Consider the following 14,503-nt stretch of genomic DNA (forward strand, 5'->3'; position numbering starts at 1 on the left):
ATTCTTTGACCCAGAAGTGAAGCTTCTTACACACAAAAGAAAAAAAAAAGGAACATTTAGGCATACTCTACTCAATGTAAGGAAAGGATCGAATATTCATTCTGTACTATATCTCAATAGTGTTTTATAATAACTGTAAGTAAAGTGTAAAGAACGTATTTCTAGCATCCACACTTTCAATGGCAGATTTTTGAATACATGCAATCTGTATTCTTCTGAACCACTGTGCCTCTTCTATACAGTACCATGCTCTGTGGTACAGTTTGTACCATACAATTCGACACTGGGGTAGGGGGGGAAGGGAAGTTAAAAAAGAGCGTGTTTTCCTCTGTTTGCTACAACAAAGACATACAGATGTGAAACAACTTCTTTGTCTTTGCCATAGCACATTAGACTTATGATGCATTTCTTCAGAGAAACAGTACAAGTTATAGGCAGCAGGTTATGAAAAAAAGCTAATACTCCAATCTTTGCTAACTTTTTAGATGATTCAGACTATCTGTAAATTACAGTCATGAGTTTTTATGGTTCTTTTAATAGCATTTGAACCAACTTGTAAGGCAGTATGCAGATAAAAGGGAACGCCTCACAAGCAGCTCTCATAAATACCTAAACACAGCTCAAAAGGAGCTGACCCATTCTGTTCTCAAGGACAAAAAAAAGAAGTGGCTTCCAGTACCCTGGTAAAAAACCTGAAATTAGGGAGTTTTTTTTCATAATGAGGATCTCTATGCAGAAAAGAATAGGGCTTCAAACAAAATCATTTTCTATTCATTTTCCATTTTTAAAGTAATTGGGATAATGACACCGCACCTTTCTTTCCTCTTTCTTGATACACTTCAGTCTGAGATATTCTATCAGTGTGGTTTCTGTACATATATACGCTAATAAACAAAACCATTTTTCAGTGTTTAATTTCTCCCTTGATTATTACATGGATTCCCTTCAATATTAATATGGCAAACAATACATTTCTTGTACAACTAGGATTAAAATGTCTCCATGACTGACTGTAAAAGCTCACATAATAGGAGTTTTTTTAAAAAAAAAAGATTTAAAGAGTGAAGGAGAGTAGGAGAACCATGCAGAAAAATCTGTGCTTGGTCACCCACTCCTCAGTCCACGCACTCACCCACTCACAGTCATGAATATACTAAAAAGCCTGCCATGTTTTTACTGCTTCTTGAAGGTGCATAAGAATGAAATAGGAAAATGCTATGATTAGAATTTTTGCACAATAAACACGTATTCAATCTATTTTTTCTCCTCTCAGTAACTTTTCAGATGTGACTCTTACTTTTGCCGCACATTTTTTAAGGGTGGAAAAAATAAGTCAGTAGATTCTCTGTGGAAATAGGTACTAAAACCAAATATGTAAGTGAATGAACACTCATATTGATCTCAACTGTGAGATCATACACAGAAAGGACATTTCAAGTTACCACATGCTAAAACACACAGAAATTGCTACATTTAAAAAATACTGATTTGCAATGAGGCTTCTTGACGTCAATGCCGAGTGCACATACACAATCCTACTCAGAGATAAGAGTTCAGCTTATATGACCACATGATAGAAACATTTAGGCAAAATCAGGTCTGTGGCTTTCAGGCAGACTGAGGAAGAAAATCAGGCACATTTCATGCTCAGCCACATTCATTCTCAGTCTCTACCATTTCTTGTAAACACCCTTTTTTTTTTCAAAATAACATAAACTGTGACCACTGAGAACTACAGCCGTTACCACCCATTACCAGAAGTTCATTCTAAATTTCATTCCTGTGGTTTTGTATGTAATTCTTATACACTGTTCTCCTGTATTCTTATTGTCACAGTAACAGTCAATGTTCCTGTAGTTCTTGCTTTCTTATTAAGCCACCCAGTAGCTTCCACTGCCCACTGCTATAAAGAATGCAATATAAGACACACAAAGTAGTCAGTTCACAAAAGAATCTGTAAGACTGTCTTGACATGCATGGAGAATCCAGTCCCTGTAGGCAACTTCAGTGGCATGCATGTAAACAAGTGCTTGCTTCCTGACATTCAGATGGAAGCTCCTGCATGTCAGTTTGCACCTGCTGCCTCCAGAACTGGTATCACTGAACAGTCTAGCCCCATCTTCTTTGCACTCCCCCTTCAGCTATTTGTATATACAAAGAGCTATCTCTTTTCCAGAATGAACAGTTTCAGCTCTTTCAGCATATGTTCCAGTCCCTTCATCTGTGCTCCTTTTTGGACTCTTGTACACTTGTACTCTTTTCTCTTTCTGTGGAGTCTAGAATGGACATAGTACTCATCATCATAAAATCATAGAATCATAGAATCACCAAGGTTGGAAGAGACATACAACTCATCCAGTCCAACTGTCCACCTATCACCAGTAGTTCTTCCTAAAAGGTGAGTTGCTTCACCTGCTGAGAGCAGAGAGGAAGGACCGTCTCCCTTCAGAAACCTGCAGCCATCGCTCCTCCTTAACAGTATGCTGAGGATACCATTCACCTTTTCTGTGACAAGACTATGTTGTTGGTTCACATTCAACCAGATTCACTGGAGCTCCCCATGGCCTTCTCTGACACACTGCTTTCCAGTTGCTTAGCCTCCAAGACATATTCGATATGACTGGGGTAGTTATTTCCCAGGCCTTATTGCCCAGATCATTCACTGGATCTAGTACTGACTCTCAGGTATAACTATCCCTTAGCATAACAACCACTAGCTATTGGCCCCCAACAAGGCCCACTGATCTCACCAAAACTGGCCAATCAGCCAATTTTGAAATGCTTACTCCTTCACCATCCTCACTTCAGCTTCCATGAGGATCTTATGGCAGAGAGTGTTGAAAGCCCTACTGAAGTCAAGTTATACTATATTCAGTGCTTTCCCTTCATTTATCAAGTCAGCCACTTTGTCAAATGTCAAGAAAGTTAACAAGCTGGTGAAGCATGACTTCCCCCTGATGAACCTATGCTGAATTCTTGCGATGGACAACCTTCCTATTCTTCCTGTGCCTCAGAACGGCTTTCAGAATTGCTAGTTGTTCCATCAGCTTCTCAGGGATGAAGGTGAGGCTAAGTGACATGTAGTTCTCTCTGTCCTCATTCCTGCCCTTCCTGAAGGTAAGATCTTCCCTCCAATCATCATGCATCTCTCCCAGACACCATGATCATTCACATATAATCGAATGGCCTCAGTGTGACACCAGGTAGCTCTTAGCATTTACGTGTTCTTCCCATATGAACTCCAGGATGCATATATGTCTGGTTTGCTTAAGTTTTATCAACCTGATTCTTTTTCACCAAGAGTAACTCCACCTCACAGTAGACTTCAGTCCTATAGTTGGTAACTCTGGACTTTTGAAAGCATAAGACTAAGGCAAAGTAGGCATGTGGCCTCTTCCATGCCTGTTCCAGAGTCCATGCCACAGCCAGCAGCAGACCTGTATTTCTCATTTACCTTTTGTCACATATACTTCAGAAATCTTTCTTGATGCCTTTGACACTTCTCACCATATTCAGTTCTAAGTAGGCTCTAGATTTCTCATTTCCATACTTGAACAGTGTCTGTTCCTTATAGCTTACCTGTTCTTGCACCCGCCTTCTATATACTTTCAGTTTATCTTTGAATTTTTCAGATCTTTGCCCATCCACAAATGTCCCCTTGCATTTTTGCCTGACTTTCTGCTACCTGGGACTATCTTGGAGTGGGTGAATATCAGCCACCTTTCTTTGTCCCTCTTTTCTTCCAGGGGCTTATCCCATGAGTCTCTTCCTCTTTTAAGAGATCAAAGTCCGGCTTCCTGAAAGTCAGGACTGTGGTCCTGCTTTCTGTCTTGCTGTCTCTTAAGAACTCTACAACCTCAACGTCAGTGCAGCCCAAGGCTGTCTCAGACTTTCTCACTTGTAACAGGCCTTTCCTTTTGAGATTAAGTTACCAAAAGACCACCTTCTCACCAGCTGCTCTTCCCCTTTGGTCAGGAAGTTGCCACCAATGCTCTCCAAGAACCTCCCAGATTGCTATACCCTGTCGTTCCTATGTCTGAGGTAAAGTTACAACTCACATTCCATCCCTAATTCATTTCATTATCAAAACCAAACTCTTAAGCTAATGTAAAAGTGCTGCTTTAAAATCCACTTAGTTCCTCTTAAGGATACAAGTGGAAACCAGATGCTAAAGTTAATGTTACATTAGAGATGTACCTACAACTCAAATCAACTGTTAACCTGCAAACTCAACTGAATCAATCTCCCCACAGCTTAAGTGTGGGAGAAGGAAGGATTATCGCATCTGGAAGAATAAAACTAAGGGAAGGAAAAGGAAAGCAAAGTTCTGCCTTCAAGATGGCAAGCTGAAACAGTGGTGAGAAAGAGGTAAGCCAAAATTTATGCATGCTTTTTCCATACCTTCACTTTTTTCTATGAAAAGCATTTACTGCATAGCACTTAATTCAGATATGTTTTATGAGCTGTTGTAAGTCACTTTTCTTCGGAACATCTTTTGAAATTAGGGACTTTTTTCTACCTAGCTGCTAGATTAGTACAAATAGGAGTTTCACAGATTTTCTCCTACCTGCCCACGAAAGTATGATATCAAATAAATAAAAATTTTCTAAAGAAAACATTAAAAAAAAAAAAAAAAGTTTATTTGAGCTCCCATTATCTCACATAAGAAAACAATTAAATTTGTAGCCTCCACAATTACTAGTGTGATTTATTCAACTGAGTGTAGTGTTGAAATAGGTCTAACTACTTTCCCAGGATAGAGACTATATAGAAAAAAGTAGGTGAATCACACTCTCCAATTTACTCACAGTTATAATTGACAGATAAGTTAATACAGATATGATATCAGAAACAAAAGAACTCTTCTCCTTCCTGATAGGAACAGCAGGTTTCTGCAGCCGTTCTGCAGGCTCAAGTTGGCATTACATTCAGGCTAACTTACAAGCAAGAGAGATCTACTAAAATAACATTAAAAAATAATAATAACCGCTTCAAAATTAAACTTCCAAAGCAGACCATAACTGGTCTCCATATTCAATTCAAGAATCAATTTAACAAGTGAACCTAGAAAGACTGGTGCTTTATTGTAGATTTTGCAAGTTCTGTCAGGATTACTAATTTTCACTCAAGTTTAGATGAAGTTATAGGAACAGAGACAAAACCCTGAGCATCTATCCAATTAAGCTTATAAATTGAACTTCACAGAAATAATGTTCTTCATAATCTATTTGTTAGTGCAACAATTTCCTTGAGCCATTCTTATTGTCTTTTTCTGAAAAACAGTATAGAAGCAATTAGAGTGCCTTCAGCACAGAACAGTAGTTGAATGTTTGCTTGAAATATCTTATTTTCTATAAAGCTGCATACAGCATACAAAACTTTTATTTTTTTCACATTATTTCCTTACAAAGATCTAATGTCTATTCAACACCAACAGAATACTGTAAAACTGTAAATACATTATGAACAAGATCGAATCTAGAAAAATCTATATATCACAAGAGTAAACTCTGAATCATCGACAGCAGTTGTCAGATTTCAAAACAAGTAATTATAACTGTTCAATTTTTTTCTTTTACATAACAGATTTTTTAGCTTTGCCCCTTCTTCCAAATCCTTCAAAACCTTTCATTCTCTAATTTAAGAATAGTAAACTACAAAATCTATGATCTAAGCAGCTATTAAGATGCTGCATTCCACAAATCTTATTTCTTAAATTATTTAAACAGCAAAACTCAAAACTTGATTGAGCTTCAGGCACTGATTTGTCATAAAAATAATCATCATGCAGACAAGAAAATAGAAGTGGCAAACTTCTAAAATAAAGAGCAATTACTTGCAGTACAGAAATACTTCTCAATAATTTTGACAGCTCAACCATACATAAACATCACATTTTCACCAAATTCCTGTTATTTACTATTTGAAATCCAGCTGGACATGCATCATTCTGTATCAGTAACACGCAGTTTAGTATAAAATGCATAATGTAAAAACCAAGCACATGTTTCTGTTTCAGGCTCTCATGTCAAATTAATTCTGCCCTCCTCTTTCTCCTGAATACTGCACCTAACTATATTCATCCCTTTCACCCAAAAAATGGCAATAGCAAAACTAACTGTATACATAAGATAAACAATCTCTAATTTGAAACCAAAGGGAAAAAAAAACATTCTTAGCACTAACAATTTTAAGACACGAAAAATATAAGTTGCCCAAGCACACCATCTAGTGGCTGAAAATTAACTTTGGCAAAAATATTCTAGAGGTAAAATTTTGATCTGGCATCTGCAATTTTCTCATCAACAGTTTTCATACCAGAGATTACTCCCTGTTTTTGTTGACACTCCACTGAACTGTACACTCTGAAATGGCTGCTGTGTTAATTGTTCAGCCTGTTTATTCCTTCTTCCACAACTTTACCCCTCACTAACATTTCTCTTTATTGTAAAATACTTATTCAATCACAATCATAACATGTATATTTGTAAAACACTGGTATGCTGAGAATGAGAGGTCATCTGTCAACAACAAAAAAGATATGGGAGAGAAGCATGGGCAAAAGGAGAGTCAAAAGGGGGATAAAAGGGCAGACAAGAGGGGACACAGGGAAGAAAAGGAGAAAAAAAAATCTTAAAGAGGAGCAAGCTTTTATGTACTGGGACACACACACACACAAAAAAAACAAACAAACAAACAAAAAAAAACTCTGTTTTCCTGTGCCCTATTTTTGTCTATACAGAAATAAAACAACTCGAGACCACCTACACTTGAAGTGGCTCTTCACTGAAACAGCCCAGATCAGAATCTTAAATTATTTTTCTAATCGCTTTTATGTAACTGGACACAAAACAGAATTTAGACTTGCTGCTTTTTCTAAACTAAAGACCAGTAGACATTTGTATCTGCCTTTAAAAGTTCATATAAGCTAGTACAAAACTTGAACAGCCTAAAACTGTCTTGGCTGACTATATGTATCATGAGACAGTACTCCAGCAATTTGTCTTCTGTGAAGAAGTTTGAAATACTAGGAGCATCTCAGACTATCTGCCACAGGGAAATTCTCCTTTTTTTCTTTTTTTTTTTTAATGTTTGTAGAAGGGAGTTACACAGAACGTGAAATAACTCAGGAGCCTGTAACTCTGTACAAGACAGGCTCTTTTGGATAAAACTCTGCTTTATGATTTTGAAAATCCTCAAACTTCTTAATGCCAGCACTTCTTCAATCAATCTCATTCCTTCAATAATTCTATCAAAATCTATATTTAGACTTTTTATTTATATAAAATATATTTATACATTTATAAATATATTGATTTTTACATATCCAATGTTTATATAACCAATCTGATATACTGTAATTTTACAGAACACAATATGTGTCCAGTCCTTTTTAATTCATGGAGATCTTCATGAGTAACCATTAAAATGCACTTCCTCTTTATTTTAATTCAGAGGCATAGTGCAATCACAAGCATATTTCACAGAAACTGTAGACATTCCCAACACACACAAAGTATTGTGATCCATTATCCTCCATGAAAGTGAGAAATAAATGTACTTCTTATTTTACTTAAAATATCACTAAATTTCCACATAGGTACACAAATACTGAATATATACTGAAATGTTAAGAATTAAACAGTAAAGCATTTCAAAGCCCTGGAAAGTTCCAGCTGAAGAAAGAAGTCCTACGATAAGAAAAAATATCAATATCCTACAGAAATGTTCTTGCTGATGTACAATTAATTTCAACCCTGCTTAGAGTCTTTTCAGAGAGTAACACAAAGATTTCAGAAAGACAGATTTTTCAGACACAAAACAAGAATGTATGCTCTAAGTATAATACCCTTTCAAAGGGGGCTGGAAGAGATAAGCTTCATAAAAAGCTACGCATACTTTATCATAAATGCTCCCATTGATATCTGCTCCATAAATTGGTGCCACAAAAGTCAAGTTCTTCCAGTATTTACGCTCCAGATCTTCATAATCTATGTATCTTGGGGTGCAGTATCTGCAGAAGAAGAGGTAAGGCAAATTTCAGCTAGTCTTTCAACAACCACCTTCAAAAAGGACTATGCATCTGATCCTGCAAAGAGAATCCTAAAAGATCACTCTATTTCAAATACGCTGGAATACACAGGGAAAAATTATTACTTGTCCTGCCTGAATTCCTGATTTCATAGCTCAGAATGTAACCTCATGCATGACAGCTAGACTGGTTGAAGTTACACACCCATACAACATTTTTCTTTAATCTTCAGGAGATAAACAGAACCCGTCCTGACTGCTTTCATACTAATGTCCTTCTTTTTATTTCTGTTCTTTGTAACAAACACACACGGAAGAGCCACTTCTCTGACAACTGACATTTATTATTTCTCTGCTTCAGTACTATCTCTGCAAACACAGAGGCAGAGCCTACACAAGTCTATCTCACAATAATTCAAATGAACTAATTCTGCCAAGCAACAGTACTGCTTGGCAAAAACAGCGCTTTGCTTCCTTGCTCCTCCCCCAGGAAAAGACTTCAAGAGGAGACAGAGCATTTCAAACAGTGATAGCAAAACTTCTCTCAAGCAATGAAAATAAAATACATAAGAGATCTTTCCTTTTTCCCCTGTAGGATACTATACCTTTATATATCCAAGAAGGTTACTCTTTGAAAACCTTCTGAAAATACAGCATTAGCATACTATCATAAAAAACACTCATTAATAGCCTTTCCTGTGGGATCCTTTTGTCAGGACTCTGTTCTCCCACATTTTGGTCTTCAGGAAAGAAAACATGTACTCCTTCTACTGCAGCTCTGAGAAAACAGTTCATCATTAGCACTGCCAGATTACTACAGCTGAACCACTGGAAAGAAACCCTGAATATATATGAACAAAGTACACCACGTGATAAAACAGAACAAAGATAAGCAGTTAACAATATACATCTTAAACAATTAATTTTTAGCAACAGAGTTTTTATTTACACCATTTTTCACTATATGGCTCCAGAAAACGACCTGTGTTTCTGACACTGAGTAATAAGGATACATAAATTCAGTTACTATAACAAGTATCTCCACTATGGAATGCAGGTATGCCCATATTTCCCTGTAGACAGGGTGGAGAAGCACGCTGTTTAAATGGTGAATTGAGAACACCTAAACAAATAAAAGATGCAATGCATTAGACAGCATTAAAACAGACCATTGTTTTAAATGGAGCTGTGACTTTCATTCAGATGTTCATGGTCCTTTCCTCTTTTCCAAAGGAAAGGGATATCACCATAGTATTTAAGGACAGGGAAGCTTTCTTCATAAAGGAATAAAAGTCTTTTTTTATAAGATTATAAGAGGTCCCAGTTCTTTAATAGCTTAAGAAAAATAAAGAATATTAGCAGTGTCACAGGAAGTGACATGTTCTCAAGAGCAGTTACAAATATTCAGAGAGACTCAATAATTCATTAAAAATTCTCCCAAATGTTCTTGACTTTAACTATGAAGTTGTAAACTGCTTTCAATAAAAAAGGTATAAAAACTGAAATCAGAAATGCTTCCCAAATACATTCCAGGTATTAAGCATTCTTGAATCTATTTTAAAAAATTGTTTCTCATTCTACCATGAATTAATCAAATACACATTTCAACCATACATGAATAGATATCATAGGAATTGACCTAACTTTCTATTTACTCTCTCCTCTAACAGTTCTGAACAAATACATATAAACAACCACAAAAACAGACTTCCATTCCTACTTATCAGGAAAAGAAACTTCTGTGTGATAAAACCACTTTTTTCACAAAAAGTACAAAAGTAGATGTACAGATATTTTTAAATTCAAAAAAAGAGATCAGTTTTCCACTTCTACACATGCATGGATACTACAGAACATTTTCTAAGAAGCCTCTTCAAGAGCTCTTACTAGTTTTTTTTTAATCTTGGTAACAGCTCCCCTCTAAATTTTAACTTCTTAAATTAGTTAACAAGATAAACTTTTCTTCAAACTAAGCCATTATTATTTTGCTTTCTCTAACTCATTATTTTCAAATATCTTCTCTCTCAACGATTCTTTATGTCACAATCCAAAAATCATTTTCCACCAGTTTTTGAGAAGTACTGAAGTAGAATATATTGTTTTACATTGGCAAAAGGAATGGGGAAGTATTCCTTCTACCATTTCCCTCTCTCCTCACTCACCAAGCTGAAGCTTTTATAGTGTAGTGCCCAGCCCTTTTCAGCACCTCTTTTTCCTTCGTTAATAGCTGTTTTGCCATACCCAGAACATGGAGTTTCTCTAAGTACAACTGTGTTCTAGATCCCTTTCTTTACTTCCAACATATGCAACAGCCACTTTCAACAACAGAAGAAAGATTCATATTGTGGTATGCTTCTACAACTAAAGAGATAGAAAAACTTCCGTGAAGTACATTAAAAAAATAGTAATAATAATCACCATCATCCTATTACCACACTTCAAAGAAATCACAATATAGTAACAAATAAATACTAGCCATTTTAAGCAAGGACCACATATACATACTTGTCACTGTTGGCCAGCTGCTTGAATTCCTTCACTGTCATTGGCTTTTTCTGAATGTTATATTGTGTGAAGAGCCCTGACTGGCCAGTGACCATCTGCTGAATTGGAGCAGGAATCACCAGATCTTCAATATCATCATAATGTTTTCTTGGCTTCCATTCCTTTGGTGGGATAACCTGAAAATTTGGGTGAAAAATACAGAATATCAACAGCTGCCACACCAATTCCAAATATTATGGAAAATCCAAAGAATCAAATATGCCCACATGGTGAATTTACTGCTTACCAGCTGCTACACTTAACTACATGATCATGTAAGTGCACCTAGATGGTAGAGAAACTTAAAATGGCCATAACATCATCTTCTGTTGCTCAGTTCACAAGCACTAACCCACAGCAATTCAGACCATGCGACTGTGCAAACATACACGTCTAACACAAATGGACAGAAATCCTTTACAATCAGAAAACAATACAGTGCACAAGCACTGCTCAATACAGAATTGTTATCCTCAGTGTAAGTAAAAAGCAAACTTCCAGCTGCTCATGGAATTGCGCGGTGGGATCTCCTGGGAAACTGTCTTTAAGGGCACGGGTACAGAACAGAGTTGGTAGCTCTTTAAGCACACCCTTCTGCAAGGGCAATGGCTCTCCATCCCCCAGCTGAAGTCGAGCAGAGGAGGCAGGCAACCACCATGGCTGAGCAAGGACTTGCAGCTTAAAATGAGGGAAAAGAGGGAAAGTATAGGAAGTGGAAGCAGAGTTGTGTAGCCTGGGAGTAATACAGGGCTGTTGTCTGTGTGTGTAGAGATAGGATCAGGAAAGCCAAGGCACAGATGGAGCTGAATTTGGCAAGAAACATGAAAGATAACAAGAAAGGGGTTCTACATGTACATAGGCAGGAGGAGACAGGCCAAGGAAAGTGATCCCCTTTTGATAAAAGGTAATGAAGAGCTGGCTTCCTCAGACATAGAAGAAGTTGAAGTGCTCAATAAGTGCTTTGCCTCAGTCTTCACTGGTGGTCAGCCTTCATGTGTCTGCCAAAACCCTGAACCTCTAGGTGAGGGTGCGGGGAGTGGATTCCATCCCAATGTAACAGAGGAACAAGTCCATAGACCTCCTCATGCAATTGAATGTATTTAAGTCCATCAAGCCAGATGATATCCATCCTGGGGTTCTGAGAGAAATGGCTGATGTGGTTGCCAAGCTGCTCTTCATCATATTTGAAAAATCACAGCTGTCTGGTGAAATCCTGGCTGACTGGAAAAAGGGAAACATTACTCCCATTTTTAAGGGAGAAAGGAAGACACAGAGAGTCTCACCTCTGTGCCTGGAAGATCATGGAGCAGATCCTCCTAGAAGGGCTTTGTTAAATCACATATAAGACAAAAAGGTGATCTGAGACAGCCAGCACGGCTTCACCAAGGGCAGATTTTGTCTAAATAATCTAGTGGCCTTCTATGATGGAGTGATGGCATCAGTGGACCGGGGAAGGGTGACGGGTGTCACCTACCTGGACTTCCGCAAGGCCCTTGACATTGTTCCTCACCACATCCTTCTCTCTAAATTGTAGAGGTGTGGATTTGAAGGGTGGACTGTTCAGTGGATTAAGATCTGATTGCTAGCCACAGTCAAAGGTTCACTAGTTGTGTGTCAGGGTGGAGGCCAGTCACAAGCAGCGTCCCTCAGGGGTTGGTCTTGCTACCAGTGCTCTTTAACATCTTCATCAATAGATGTTGATGAGACAACAGATGACACAGACAATGGCATCGAGTGCACCCTCAGCAAGTTTGCTGATGACACCAAGCTGAGTGGTGCACTTGATACACTCAAGGGAAGGGAAGCCATCCAAAGGGACCTGGACAGGCTGAAGAAGTGGACCCATGAAAACCTAATGAGGTTCAACAAGGCTAAGTACAAGGTGTAGCACTTGTATAGGGAAAAACCGGGTATTTATACAAACTGGTAGAAAAACTCCTTAAGAGCAGCCTCATGGAGAAGGACTTGGGGATCCTGGTAGATGAGATGTTGGACATGAGCCACCAGTGTGTGCCTGCAGCCCAGAAAGCCAACCGTGCTCTGGGCTGCATTAAAAAAGGAGTGGCCAGCAGGGGGATGGAGGTGATTGTCCTCCACAAGAGCTACTCAGCTTTTGTGAGGCCACATCTGGAGTACTGCGTCCAGGCCTGGGGCCCCCAGCACAGGAAGGATGTGGAGCTCTTGGAGTAGGAGGAGGGCCAGAGGAGGGCCACTAAGATGATCAGAGGGCTGGAGCACCTCTCCTATGAGGAAAGATTGAGGGAACTGGGCTTGTTTAGCTTGGAAAATAGAAGGCTCCAGGGCGACCTCGTAGTGGCCTTCCAGAACTTGAGGGGAGCTAATAAACAGGAGGGGGAACAGCTATTTATGAGGGTGGACAGTGATAGAACAAGGGGAATGGTTTTAAACTGAGACAGGAGAGGTTTAAGTTAGATATTAGAAAGAAGTTTTTCACACAGAGGGTGGTGACGCACTGGAACAGGTTGCCCAAGGAGGCTGTGGATGCCCCATCCCTGGAGGCATTCAAGGCCAGGCTGGATGTGGCTCTGGGCAGCCTGGGCTGCTGGTTGGCGACCCTGCACAGAGCAGGGGGTTGAAACACCATGATCACTGCGGTCCTTTTCAACCCAAGCCATTCTGTATGATTCTACGATTCCTACAATTGACAGTCCTTTTTCCAAATGTTGTTTGCTGAATAGAGTATGAATAAACCTCTTTTTTTCTGATATATTTATGAAATTACAGCTAGTTCAGAGAACTGCTGTCTGCTTAACTTACACAAAACTGCACTGTACAGTTCCATTAGAATAGCAGTTTGGACTCATTAAGACATACTGATTTTGTATTAACACAATTTAAAGCTCATAATTAAATAATAAAGCTCTGTGTGGCTTAGCCAATTGTAAAGCTAACATTTATTTCAGACATCACCATTGTCCAAAATCTATTCCTCAGTAGGTATGAAACTGTTATCACTAAAGCCATTTCAAATTTCCAAGAATCCTGTAGTGACAGAAGTGTTCTTTAACAGACTGCATAATTTTGAATATTCCTTTTACTACTTACCTGAAATCAGAAAATTCTCCAAATTTGAAATTGCTAATTTTAAAACAAAGTTGGAGACAGGTTTTGGGCAGTCTATTTTATCTTATTGCTTTCCTTCTAGCTTCTCCTTTTTTTTTAATTTTACTTGACAAAATATCTGGATGCTGTATTTGTGGATTTGCTCCTCTCATTATAACTGATTTCTCTGCGGATCTCAGATTTTCATAGGCATTGGCTTGCAAATTTTTAATGAAACACAGCGCAAGCAGGATGGCTTTTGTAGAAGTATCTCTACTATTTATGAATTATGGAACTTGAATAATTAATTCATATCTTAAAGGTAGCTTTTATTCTGCGATAGCTAGATCATTGCTCTAATGAAGCACTTCAGGATTTCATACAACACTGCCCATTAGAGACTGTTATAACATCACACAGTAAAAAATTCAGGGTTTAAAAAAAATAAGAGAAAAATACTACTTAGATCGTAAGATCATTTGCTACCTTACTAAAACAACTGTACGCATGCAAGCTGTAATGCTCAAGTACTCAAAATCCAACCATGTAAGAGATCTGGACAACACCATTCATGGTAGTAAGTACATACTAACCTGAATATACCAAGCTAAAGAAAAAATATCAGATAGTAATATAGTTCTATATCTAAAATTTTGACTTCAAACCAACTTTTCCTTTATTCGGTTCTCACATGGATAGAATCCCCTCTGTCTTTTTTTCCTCTCAACTACCACATGATTTCATTTATATAGGGACTCCAGAGCTTGTTTCGGTTTTTTTTAGCTTTTAGAGAAAAAATAATTGTATCATCTTGTGATTTCTACACAGTTCTCTCATGCAAATCTTATCTTTTGTTCACATCAGC

General features: G+C 38.0%; 1 protein-coding gene across 4 annotated transcripts in view; it reads right to left on the bottom strand.

Annotated features, from left to right (window-relative positions):
* KDM4C (lysine demethylase 4C) overlaps nt 1–14,503 on the bottom strand; it is a 299,770-nt gene that overhangs the window by 253,849 nt on the left and 31,418 nt on the right. For 3 of the 4 annotated variants that reach the window (XM_052700472.1, XM_052700471.1, XM_052700470.1), the window contains exons 3-4: nt 10,537–10,712; nt 7,900–8,014 (exon numbers count right to left, since the gene is read on the bottom strand). In XM_052700472.1, the coding sequence (XP_052556432.1) occupies nt 7,900–8,014; nt 10,537–10,712 (291 nt within the window). Of the gene's footprint in view, nt 1–7,899; nt 8,015–10,536; nt 10,713–14,503 lie in introns of those variants that run through there. The other variant, XM_052700474.1, reaches the window with a different exon arrangement.

The sequence above is a fragment of the Tympanuchus pallidicinctus genome, unplaced genomic scaffold (assembly GCF_026119805.1).
Source record: "Tympanuchus pallidicinctus isolate F22 unplaced genomic scaffold, pur_lepc_1.0 scaffold4, whole genome shotgun sequence".
Classification (NCBI taxonomy): domain Eukaryota; kingdom Metazoa; phylum Chordata; class Aves; order Galliformes; family Phasianidae; genus Tympanuchus; species Tympanuchus pallidicinctus.